We start from the raw sequence: 12,696 nt of genomic DNA on the forward strand, positions 1-12,696 counted from the left end.
GATATTAACCATTAGACTCTTGAGTCGATAAACTATGCCACATTGAAAACAGCCCATAGATTTGACTTTTTTTTTTTAACATTGATTCATTGATTATCCTCATGCTTGTGGTAATCAGAGGACAACCTGCAGGAATTAACTTCTCTACTTCCACTGTGCATATTCTGAGATCAACCTCCGGTGGTCAGCAGTCTTGGAGGAAGGTGCCTTTTCCTGCTAAGCCATCAACTCATATAGACTGTTTCGAGTGGTACAATTATTTGGGCTGATGGTAGTTGTGCTAGGGGAATTTGGGCAAAGAATTTGTGTTTAGTCACAGTCGGTTTTATTTCTTAAGTTATGAAGGAAATGCTACCAACTCTCCTATAGTAGCTTCTACTGTCCTCAATTCATCATCTTTTGGCATATTTATTACAAAAACAAGGCTTTGATTTTATAAAGTTAGCACACAGAATTAAAATATGTATTCTTTTGAAACATGGAATCTTGTAGTGCAGGCTCACCAGAAACCTGCTGTGTGGTTGAAGATGTCCTTCCTCTGATCCTCCTGCCTCCCCTTCTCAGTGCTGAGACTGCCTATGTATACTACATCACTCAGCTAAAAACTATTTCTGGGGCTGGTGAGATGGTTCTGTGGTTAAAAGCACATCCTGCTCTTGCAAAGAACCTGGGTTCAGTTTCTAGCACCCACATGAATTGCTTGTAACTCCAACTCCAGCATATCTGATGCCCTATATGGTCTCTGCAGGCATATGCACGTGTACACACACACACACACACACACAAACACCATTTTAGAATATATGACAAACATATATTCCCCTCCTTCCACCTCTCCTCAGTTCCTATGCCTCTACAAATAGTCCCCTTTGGCTTTCATGCCATACACTGGCAGAAACACAGCTGGTTTCTGTGAATGGGCAAATGGCACACTAGAGGGTTTAAAGACCTGCTGCCTTCTCTGCACCAGCGGGATAACTTCAATGGGTGGAAGCTTAACAACTTGAGCTTACCCCCTGGAATTCACATGGTGGAAGGAGAAATCTGCCTCCTAGAAGGTGTCTCTGACCTGCATATATGCCGTCGCACATCCCTGACTATGCCCACACCTACATGCTCACTCACACACGGCAATAAAGTTACTCTTTCCATATGAGCACACCCCACATACCATCCTTCCTTTACTTACCTGTCATCTCGTAGCATCACCATCTGTTAGCATGTCACCAACTGTATTATCTCTATTTACCCCACTTTGTTGTCCCCGTCACTGGGGATCCAACCCAGGACCTATGAACCCGAGGCAAGCACTCTGCCACTGAGCCACATCCTCAGTCTCCATTTACCTTCTCTCTCTTTTTTAATCTTTATTAACTTGAGTATTTCTTATTTATATTTTGACTGTTATTCCCCTTCCCGGTTTCTGGGCCAACATCCCCCTAGCCCCTCCCCCTCCCCTTGTATATGGGCTTCCCCTCCCCATCCTCCCCCCATTACCACCCTCCCCCCAACAATCACGTTCACTGGGAGTTCAGTCTTAGCAGGACCCAGGGCTTCCCCTGCCACTGGTGCTCTTACTAGGCTATTCATTGCTACCTATGAGGTTGGAGCCCAGGGTCAGTCCATGTATAGTCTTTGGTTAGTGGCTTTACCTTCTCTTTACATCACCCATTTCCATCAACTGCATTTATCTGTGATTGTCTAGAGGGCCCAGTGCACATCTCTTAGTTTCTCTTCCATTCTGTCTCCCTTTCCTCCCTCCTTCACTCTATTCCCCCTTTCTTTTCCCCTTCCCCATCCTAACCTGATCTCAAACTTGCTCCATAGCCGAGGGTAACCTTGAACTTCTGATCATTCTACCTCCCTGTTCTGATTCTGGGTTTTAAGTGGTGCTGGGGATAAGATCCAGAGCTTCACATGTGCTAGGCATGTACTCTACCCCCGAAGCCACAGGGTCTGCTGCCGTCAGTTTAATAGCACCTGAATGTCTCACTGTGTGGATTTAAGGGGTTCAGTTATTGTTTGGTTTGTTTCTGACTCCCTGCTGCTTACCATGCCACTGCAGGAACCCATGCCCATGAAAGGAGTGCGTGCACGTGCAGGCATGTGTGCACACGTGTGAGTGTGTGTGTGTGTGTGTGTTTGCTCGTTTCTGACAGATGAAGCGGTTTCATTCCTGAGAGATGAGACCGATTTAATGTGCCCTTTGGCAGTGCACATGGTGGCTGCTCACTCCCGCCCTCCACCTTCTCCAATGAAGGCATTGTTATGATGGATTTTTGTTTGATTCGTGGAGGGGAAAGTTTAATGTACAACAGCTGTGTGTGTGGAACATGGCAGGGTGTCACTTCCCTTAACAGATGTAGAAAGTGGGCCCAGAGCCTGGAGGGACTTAAGGTACCTCTCTCCGAACTTGAAAGTCCAAGTTCTATCCCCAGGTGGAAGGAGAGAGATTCATGCACAGTGTTACTCTCCCCCATACCCTTGGTTTTTTTCCTTTTTTCTTTTTTTTGGAGCTGGGGACCAAACCCAGGGCCTTGCGCATGATACCCTTGGTTTTTTAAGACAGGCTTTCTCTGCGTAGCCATGGCTCTCCTGAACCTCACTCTGTAGACCAGGCCTGGTCTGGAACACAGATCTACCTAACTCCTCCTTCCCAGTGCTAGAATTAAAGGCATGAGCCACACCTCCTTTCTTGGCCATTCCTGGCACATTTTCACATGTGTACCCCACCCTCCACCCCTGCAATAAAAAACCAAACCAAACTGAAACCCAAAAGTGGTTGAAAAAGGCCCTGGCTGTGTCTTGTTCCTCCCTTGAGACATCTCACAACATGATCAGCCTTGCAAAGGACAGCAAATCCCAAAGGCCTGTTACTTCCCCATGACAGAATCTGAATCAGTAACTCACACGGATAAAGGTAGAGTCACTGGATGCTATACTGATATTTCCAAGAATACTGTAAGTCAGTGACACTCAGACCCAGGCCAGGGAGGTTTTGGCCCCAGCAAGGAACACCTACTGACATTTCTGGTTGCTGCATTAGGGCAGGGGAGTCTTCCTGGCTTGTGGCACACTGAAGACAGGCATGCTTTCCTGCATCACACAGTGCACAGGGAGCCCCCTAAAACAGAAGGCAGCCCCAGTGTCCAGTAAAAATGGCCAGTGACCAGGAACAAATGAAAGGGACCGTCCTCTTCTGGAGCTCGTCTAAGAAATGGCGCTCTACTGCCACCTGGTGTGCACTGAGGGAACATCAAGAACTCAAGAGCATGGAGGATTAAAGGGAACCTGCACACACCCTGTCACCAATCTGCATAATGTAGCGAGACTGGCAGAGATAAGTACCTGAGATTTATAGTAAAATGCAAAGAATGGGGTCTGGAGAGTGGTTAAGAGCACTTATTGCTTTTGCAGAGAACCCTAGATCCCAGCACCCACGTCAGTAACGCAACCTCCTGTAACTCCAGTGTCAGGGGATGAAACACTTCTGTCCTCCAAGGGCACTCGTGCCCAATGATCCAGACACAGAAAACTAAAGCCCTTAAAAAATACAAAGAATCGGCACCTCTCAGCCTCGCTTTATACCCTGGCACCATGGTCAATGTAACGTTGCCATATTCAAGGTGAACGTTGCTAAGGTGAATGTGCCTTGTCCTCTATGGATCTCCTGTTACAAAGAACAAATGTAAAAGCCAGGAGGTCAACATTTGGGGGGTTAGTCTGAGAATGACTGTCAGTTGTCTGAGAACTGCAAACATCCTAGTTTGTCCTTGGCTGTCTTGAGGTGGAACCCTGGTGAGGTGGTTTTCATTTCCAGGTTGAGCAGGACCCTTCTCTGCTCTTCAAAGACAGTGGGGGAAGTAGCTTGAAGGCTGGAACCCTTGACCCTTGGCTGTCAGGCTTATATTATACAGCTTTTTATTGTGTTTCTGAAACAAAGTCTCATTCTTTACATTTAATAGGTATATATACGGACATCTTGCCTGCACACACATCTGTGCACCACGTGCATGCCTGGTACTCTTGGAAGCCAGGAAAGATCAGATCCCCTGGAACAGGAGCTATAGATAATTGTGAGCCACTACTCAAGAGCTGGGAATCAAACTCGGGTCCACTGGAAGCGCAGCCAGTGCTCTTGACCACTGAGCCATCTTTTCTAGGTTAGTTTTGCCCCTGCCCTAAGAAGCTCTAAGTCTGGGCATCGCTGTCCACAGATACACAGTTGCTGGGGATCATTTGTATTGATCACTACACCACATTCTCTTTGGGATTTAAAAAAAATATGTCTCACATACCCCAGGCTGGCCTTGAACATAAAATAGCTGAGGCTGGCCTTGATCTGGTTTTCCTGCCTTCCCAGCTGCATGCGAAGATTACAACACTATGCTATCGCTCCTGGATAGGAAGTATCAGTCAGCCCAAGCTTTCCTGGTGGCTTTGTACCCTGTAAGTATACATTCCTCAGTGTATGCCAGGACTACTGCGGCCCCTCCCACCACCCACGTTCTCCTCACAGATCACGTCACATGGGCCAAATGTCTGGGTGTTACATAGTGTTAACTCTCCTCAGATGAGAGAGTAATTCTTGTAAAGCAGCCCAAGTGGGGACAATGCTAATGATATCAAGCACAGAGTAGCTGCACACTTCTACTCCTGGTAAAATTTCAAACAGTATTTGTGTGAGTGGACGAAGGGAGGCACAGTGCATGTGCAGAGGCCAGAGGATAACTTGGGGAGTCAGTTTTCCCTTTCCCTCATGCAAGTCTTAGGGATCAACCTCAGGCTGTCAGTCTCGGTGACTCAGGCCTGCACTCCCTCCAATAAGCTTTTCATTCACATTAAAAGACTTGGTAGGGGAGTCAGGGCAGTCATCTCAGTTTAAGGGCTTTTTCTTCTTTTAAAATCAGGGTCTTATTATGTAGGTTCTGCTGTCCTGGAACTCACTCCGTAGACCACCAAACTGTCCTGCAACCCTAGTGCTGGGAGTAAAGGTGGGCACCTCTATACCTGGGAATTTTCATGCTTTTTCAAAGGAATGAGCCTAGAACATTCTCAGGCTTCAGGATATGGGGCTATAAAAAAATATAAAGTCGTCTGAGGCATTTGGAGGTGGCCAACTGCTTCCCTGGAGCTCCAGGCACGACAGTGGCATTCAGAGTAGATACCTTGGGTTTGAGTGATGGCTCTCCCACTCTATGCCTAGGTACCCATGCCTCAAAATCCTTAAAAGATGGGTGGAAGCTACTCATGTCTTGCGTGTCATGAAGATCTATAGGTACAAAAAGTATATGCATGCATCACAGCAAGGAAGTGGTCCAGAGGGATGAAGAGTTCAACTTCATGTGTGGTGTCTGTGTGTGTACGTGCATGGTTTTGAACATGTGTGGGCATGAATGTGGGTCCCCCATGCTTGTGTGTGCACACATGGAACCATTTCTGCCTTCAAGTTGAACCTGTGAGAATATTTTCTTTCTCCATCTCCCAGCACTGGGATTACAGGCCTCTGTCCCCACACCTGGCTTTTTACACGGGTGGTGAGTATTGAATTCAGACCCTCGTGCTTGCAGAAAGCCCTTTGCCAGCTGAGCCACCCCATCTCATCTCTGCCCATATACCATCCCCCCCCCCCCGGGTGATCGACATAACCACCTGCTGCTTTTCTAAATGCTCTGTGTTTATTTCATTCTGGATACATCCTCTGAGGTGAGACAAACGTTCCACAGAAGGAGAGGGGAACTCAGTCTTCAGTTTTTCCACCAGTTACGGTCATCTTCATCAATAGAATACCAGTCACCATCAATCACCACGTGGGGCTTGATAAACTGCACTTCTTCCAGCTGTCTTCTCACCTGGGCATAGAACTGCTGCTTCCACAGGCTGGGAGGAAGAGATGCCACGCTAGGACCCTAGGTGTCCTGGAAGCCAGATCAGGGGACTACAACCCTTTTTGGGACCTCTCAATGAAAGTAGTACACCCCTCCACCCCCATAGATTAAGAGCCGGGGGAGGGGCTTCCGAGGTCCCACCCCAGTGGAAGAGGGAGAGTCACTTTCACTTCTTTGGGGACACGGTAGGTTGTTCATGCTCCAGTGGATGACGTCACACTAACATGCCTATGAACTGCAATAGTTGGAGGCAGTGTGTTAGCAAACTAATTAAAAAACAAGTTGGGAGAGAGACGTATTGGAGCATCATGGGAAGATCTGGAGGAAGTAGTGGTAGGTGGAAATCATCAAAAGACATTATATGAATGTATAAACATTCCAAAGAGTAAGTATATTATTTAACAAATAAAGGACCAGGGAGAGAAGCTCAGTTTATGAAGTACTTGCCATACAAGCACGAGCTGCTGTTTTAACCCACATTGAAAAGCCAGGCTTCCAGGCTGGAGAGACAGCACACGCAGAGGTCAAGAGCACTGGTTGCCCTTCTGGAGGACCTGGGTTCGATTCCCAGCACCCACAGAGCAGCTCATAACCACCTGTAATTCCAGTCCCAGAAGATTTGCTGGCCTCCGTGGGCTTTGTATACACATAGTATATAAACATACATGCAGGCAAACATTCACACACATAAAATAAAAATGAATATCTAAAATAGAAAAACAAAACATAACCCGAGATGGGCCAGGCCTGGCTGCACACAGCTTTAATCCTTCAGGTAGATCTGTGAGTCCGAGGCCAGCCTGATGCCAGGGCAGCCAGGACTACACAGCAAGATTCTGTGTCAAACAAAACAAAAAACAAAACCACCACCCAAAGTCCAAGGATGGATAGCTATTCTGAGACCTCTCAGGTTAACCCTTTGACCTTCACACGTACAGGTATATACATGTGAGCCACATATAAACATGTATTCACACACACATGAATCCACACATAGAAAAGAAGCCCGAAATGCACAGGGATCTACTGTGTGCTGGGTCTTGTCCCAGATTTGAGGCACAATGATGGGTAAAGGTAAGGGTAAGGCAAAGTCCCACCCACTTCAGTTGAGGAAAAGGGTATACAAGTATTTAAATAGTTGCAGAGAAATCCCATTTTGCCTATGACAGATTAGTTGGTAAAAATCCAGGTTTGACTGTGGATGTGGGTGGTGGTAGTGTATGGATGTGTTCCAGGTGAAAGAGGGGTGTAGGGGCCAAGAGTGGGAGGGAGGAAGAGGGAGGGGTGAGGGAGGAAGGGGTGAGAGAGGAAGGGGGAGGGAAGAGGAAGGGGGAGGGAAGGGGAGGGGGAGGGAGGGGAAAAGGGGGAGGGGAAAGGGGAGCGCAAGGGAGCACATGTGTTAGTGGTGAGGGAAGTGAGATTGGGTGAGGGAGAGGGAGGGTGAGGGAGAGGGAGGAGGAGAGAGAAGGGAGGGAGGGAAAGCAGAAGGGGAGGAAAGGAAGAGAGGAAGGGAGAAGAGAGAGGGGGAAGAGGGAGAACAGAGGTCAGCACTGGCTGTCATTCTCCATCTCTCTTCACTTTGGGACAAACTCCCCAAATCTAGAGCCTGCCGATTGGCTAAGCAGGCTGGCTAACTAAGGGACTCCAGCATCTTCTGGTCTCTGCCTCTCTCGTGCTATGACTCACATCTGGCTTTTGTATGGGCCCTAGGGACCAGTACTTAGGTCCTCAGGCTTGTGTCAGAAGCAGTTTACAGAAGGGACCATCTCCCCAAGACCATCCTCACCACTGGGTCCTGTCAAAGACGGCTGTGCCCTGTGGCTCATTGTTACAGTTGCCTCTTTTAAACAGTATTCTGCCTCTTGGACTTGTTTGTGCATGTGCCTTGTAACGTATTTCTGTAAATATTGCCCACCTCACTTAGCTGGAATTTTCAACCTCCCCCATTCCCTCCTGCCTGTCTTCAATGGTACTCCATCCCTAGAGATCACTCATGGGCCTTTTGTACTTGTGTCCATGTGCTAAAAATTGTACTGTGAATAAGTCATGGCTCACCTGGGCTGCCAGCCGAATCATCTTCAAATTCTTTGTTTTTTATTTTTGGAGACAGTCTTGTTATATAGGGCTGCCTGACCCAGAATGTATTAGGTATGCCTGGGCTCAAGTTTGCAGCATTCTCCCTGCCTCTGCTTCCTGAGAGAGTACTATAGGCATGTACCACCTTGCTCAGTGCTTCAGCCAAATTACCTTCTTGGATTGCAAGTATGCTTGGGCATGTGAAATGGCTCAGTGGATAAAATGCTACAGTGGCCAAGCCTGACAACCTGAGTTTTATCCCCAGAATCAAGATGACGGAAAGAGAAAACTGACTTTTGCAAGTTGTTCTGACTCCACATGTGCACACAAATGTTAGTATTTTAAGACGTATGTGTCTGCCTGTGTCTGTGTGCCATGCACACTTGCAGTGCCCAGAGAGACCAGGAATGGGTATTAGAACACCAAAACTTGGGTCATTGGCTGCTGTGAGCCACCAGGTGTGTTCTGGGAACTGAACTCCGTTCTTCTGCAAGAACAGCAAATGCTCTCAAGTATCTAGCCACTTTTCCAGCCCCATCTTGACTCACTCCATTTAATAATGAGTGGGGGCCTTATTTATCAGAACACAGCAACTCATCAGTAGCTACATTCAATACTTAACGTGCACGACAAACTTGTCTATTTTTGACTGAGGTGAGCCCTGAGGCCTATGCTGTCCTAGAACTCACTATGTAGTCAAAGACGGCCCCAGATTTGTGGCCATCCTCTTGTCTCAAGCCTCACGAATACTACAGTTGTAGGTGAGAGTCACAACACTTAGCAAAATGAACCATCCTAACCATTTTTTGGAAGTAGAAGTGGCATTACACACATGTAATGCAACCACTGCTCCCGTCCATGTTCAGAACTCTCCCATCATCCCAAACTGAAAAGTCTGTAGATGCTGTCAGCTCTAAAATTTCCTTTCCCTTTTAAATTATTTTGGCAGTGCTGTGATGGAGCCCAGGACTTTACAGGTGCTAAGAAGGGCCTGAGTTCAGCCTCTAACCTCTGTTGTATCCTTTAGCAACCTCCAGTGTTTGTCTCGAGTCTACCATCTGGGAATCTTATATGAATCCTTGTGTCTTACCCATATAGGAACACGAATCAAATTCCCTTTCTTGAAAACTGTCACTAAAAACATGGATGTACAAGTGGTTTTTTGTTGTTTGTTTGTTTTTTTTTTTTTTTTGAGACAGGGTCTCATTGTGTAGCCTTTGCTGTCCTAGAACTGTCTCTATCAGTGGTTATCAACCTGTGGATTCAGAGCCTCCCCCTTCAGGGAGTTACATACCATAAGAGTAACAAAATTACAGTTATAAACTAGAATCAAAAATAATTTTACTGCCAACCAACCAGAGCTTCCAGGGACTAAGCCACTACCTAAAGACTATACATGGACTGACCCCGGACTCTGACCTCATAGGTAGCAATGAATATCCTAGTAAGAGCACCAGTGGAAGGGGAAGCCCTGGGTCCTGCTAAGACTGAACCCCCAGTGAACGTGATTGTTGGGGGGAGGGTAGTAATGGGGGGAGGGTGGGGAGGGGAAGCCCATATAGAAGGGGAGGGGGAGGGGCTAGGGGGATGTTGGCCCAGAAACCGGGAAAGGGAACAATCGAAATGTAAATAAGAAATACTCAAGTTAATAAAGAAAAAAAATAATTTTACGGTTGGGGATCACCACAAGATGAGGAAGTGTATTAAGGGTCACGGCATTAGGAAGGTTGAGAGCCACTGCTCTAGATAAAGACAGTTGCCAAGCTATGGGCTCAACTACTTTCAATTGCTTCTGTTTCTCCAATTAACTCATCAGAGAATCAGGTTTTTTTTTTTTTTTTTTTTTATCTCTGAAGACAATTCGGAACTTACCCAATTATCCACAGGTTAGAGGCAGGGTTTTGGAACGCAGAGCAGAGCTTCAACATCCCTGATGTATTGAAGTCATTTCTTACTAGGTTCAGGCTGTTCAGGTACGGGTTGCAAGAGAGGGCCGATGACAATACCTCACAGCATTTGGAAGTCAACCCACATGCTGCCAACCTACCGGAAGACCAAGAAGTGATGGACCCTCCACTTGGCCGGCCCATAAGAGTTCAACCCAATGCTTAAAGGTGAGAGGGGCTCCATGCAGAGCTTGATTTAATCGCTCTTGGGGAGAGCCCGAACATTCTCATTTCTAAGTTCTGGTTCTGGCTGATGGCTGCTGGGTACCTTAAAGTGTCTCTGTGAAAAAGTCCAGCTACAGTGAAATAGGGACTATGACAAGAGCTACGGAAATATTTGCTGATTAATAAGTGACACTGCATCAAAGACTCAGAAGGGTGGGGAGCTGCCTGCAAGATGCAGGAAGTCTGGACACACTCATGGTACATGCAAAGTTGCATGCACACTGCTCTCACTGGGGGCACCATGCCTAGGTGGTCAGAGCTTAGTCAGAGACTGTGATACATGAGATAAAGCTGAAAACTTTAAAGGTTTAGGGTTTTAGGAAAATGGATAAAACTGGAAGTTAGCATAGTAAGTGATGTCAGACAGACTTGGAAAGACAAATATTGCATTGTTGTCTCTTGTTCATGGAAGTAGCTAAAGTCATATGTAGATGTGATGTATGTAGATACATAAATATACGACCTAAATATATCAGATGTGATGCTGATTCTAGGGGAATGAAAGCAAACTAATGGGGTGGGAGGGGGAGGGATACGTGCGTGTGTGCCTGTGTGAGTTGAGAGAGAGACTTGATCAAAGTACATTATATATTTGTATGACAGTGTCCCTGTGAAATCCAATACTATGTAGGATGAATGTATGCAATAAAGATTTAGGAATTTATGCTAAGAGCAGTGTGTCAGAGGATATCATTGACAAGGGGCACCAGAGCAATTTCTCAGTGGTTAAAAGCATTTGCTGCTCTCGCACAGGACTTGGTTTGCCTTTCAACACCCACATCAGGTGGCTTACAGTTGTCCATTACTGTGGCTCCAAGAGATATGATGCCTCCTTCTCCTGGCCTCTGTGGGGACAAGCATGCATGTGGTGCGACTAGAGAAGCAGATATGTACACACATGTTTACACTATCAAACTTTAAATGAAAAGATCAAGCGACCATGGAGTTGACCTAAGAGCACACTCCTGTAATCCTTGCATGCAAGAAGCTGAGACAGAAGGATCATAAGCTTGGGCTGCATGGAGAGACTGTCTCAAAGTGGGTAAAATGAGTTGGTAATGGTATATTGGAGGGTTCTTATACATAAAAAGTTATGCTCGGGGCTGGGGATTTAGCTCAGTGGTAGAGCGCTTACCTAGGAAGCGCAAGGCCCTGGGTTCGGTCCCCAGCTCCGAAAAAAAGAACCAAAAAAAAAAAAGTTATGCTCATTTCTTGTGTGTATGTGCTTGACCGTTGTGCATGTGTGTGGGGTCCAATGAGAACATACTATAGTTTCCCAATGGCCTATATTCTAGTAGTTAAATAAACTTTATTTCTATTTATGTGTGCTGTGTGTGTGCATGAATGTGTGTTTGCACACACACGTGCTAGATCTTACGGAACTCACAATGTAGTCCAGACTGGCATCAGACTCAAGGGGATCCTCCTACTTCATCCTCTTGTGTGCTGAATTACAGGTGTGAGCCACCATACCTGGGTAGGACTCTGGTCTAACAGGCTTCAGGTGGATGAGATGCTGACTAAAGTCTTAGGAACCACTGCTGTTCCTGGATGCTTTGTATTCATTCTTCCTGCTCAATTCGATGTGCTGGACCAACAAGGTATTAGTTTCTGTATTTCCAGCACCTAGCACCCAGCACCATGGCTAGCACGGAGGGGAAGTTCAATGAGCATATATCTGAAGGCTTTCTGCTGGTAGATCCAGGACCCAGACCCATCCATGACTCTGAGGTAAATACTACCTGACTTTAACATGACAGCAGCTCCATTGTTTCATGTTCAGGTCTTCCCACCTCCCCTGAGCTCATCCCCTCAAAGAGTTAACCCCAAGAAGTTACCCAAGTCTCCTCAGGGAGCTGCTACTTTGCTTCAGTCCTTTGCACAGGGTTATGACTCCTTTGTCACCGAGGGCATTGTTCCCAAGATCCAAGCTTTGTAAGTGCTTGGTTGTTGTGATCATACAGGCCAGGTCTTCACAGCAGTTCTCCGTGAGCTGGCAGTCCACTAGTCTGCAAGAGACAAGGGAGAATTCACGTCTTCAGTGGGGAACAACTACAGCGGGAGTAACATTCAAAAACACTCACAACATCTGCCTTTATTTTCTTCTAAGAGAATGTCTTGCAGTCAGTGAGAGATGACTCAGTGGATAGAGGTACTTGCCACCAAGACTGCCGGATTCTAGTTTGATACCCAGGACCCACATTTGGTTGAAGGGGAGAACTGTTTCCTGCAAATTGTCCTCTGACCTCTGTTGAATAAACAGAACCCTGTTGCAATAAAGGCCCTCACCCCAAATAAGAAAACAAATGTAATTTAACAGAGATGATCTTTATTCAGTGTGTGATATACATGTGGGTGCTTATGTGTATGGGGGTTTAGGGGTAGTCACACCTGTGCACATGTGCTTGGAGGTCAGAGATTGACATCATACAAGCAACACAAGCACTTATTTCCATGTTCCTTAGGTTTGTCATTTTAGAGAGACTCCCTGGTCAGTGAGCCACTGGGATCTGTTTGGCCCTCCTTCCCTAGTTGGGTTTACAGGCGTGTGTTGGAGGTTT

The 12,696-nt window shown here is 46.5% G+C and overlaps 1 protein-coding gene across 1 annotated transcript in view; it reads right to left on the reverse strand.

Annotated features, from left to right (window-relative positions):
• Window positions 1-5,661: 5,661 nt before the first annotated feature.
• The window catches only part of Nlrp5 (NLR family, pyrin domain containing 5), a 270,742-nt gene continuing 263,707 nt past the window's right edge, over window positions 5,662-12,696 (reverse strand). Inside the window, exons 65-67 of the mRNA XM_087603010.1 lie at window positions 11,974-12,144; window positions 9,837-10,007; window positions 5,662-5,880 (exon numbers count right to left, since the gene is read on the reverse strand). Of these exons, the coding sequence (XP_087459136.1) occupies window positions 5,748-5,880; window positions 9,837-10,007; window positions 11,974-12,144 (475 nt within the window). The 3' untranslated portion in view covers window positions 5,662-5,747. The remainder of the gene's footprint in view (window positions 5,881-9,836; window positions 10,008-11,973; window positions 12,145-12,696) is intronic.

Source organism: Rattus norvegicus, chromosome 1, assembly GCF_021556685.1.
Source record: "Rattus norvegicus strain SHRSP/BbbUtx chromosome 1, alternate assembly SHRSP_T2T, whole genome shotgun sequence".
In the NCBI taxonomy this organism is placed as follows: Eukaryota; Metazoa; Chordata; class Mammalia; order Rodentia; family Muridae; genus Rattus; species Rattus norvegicus.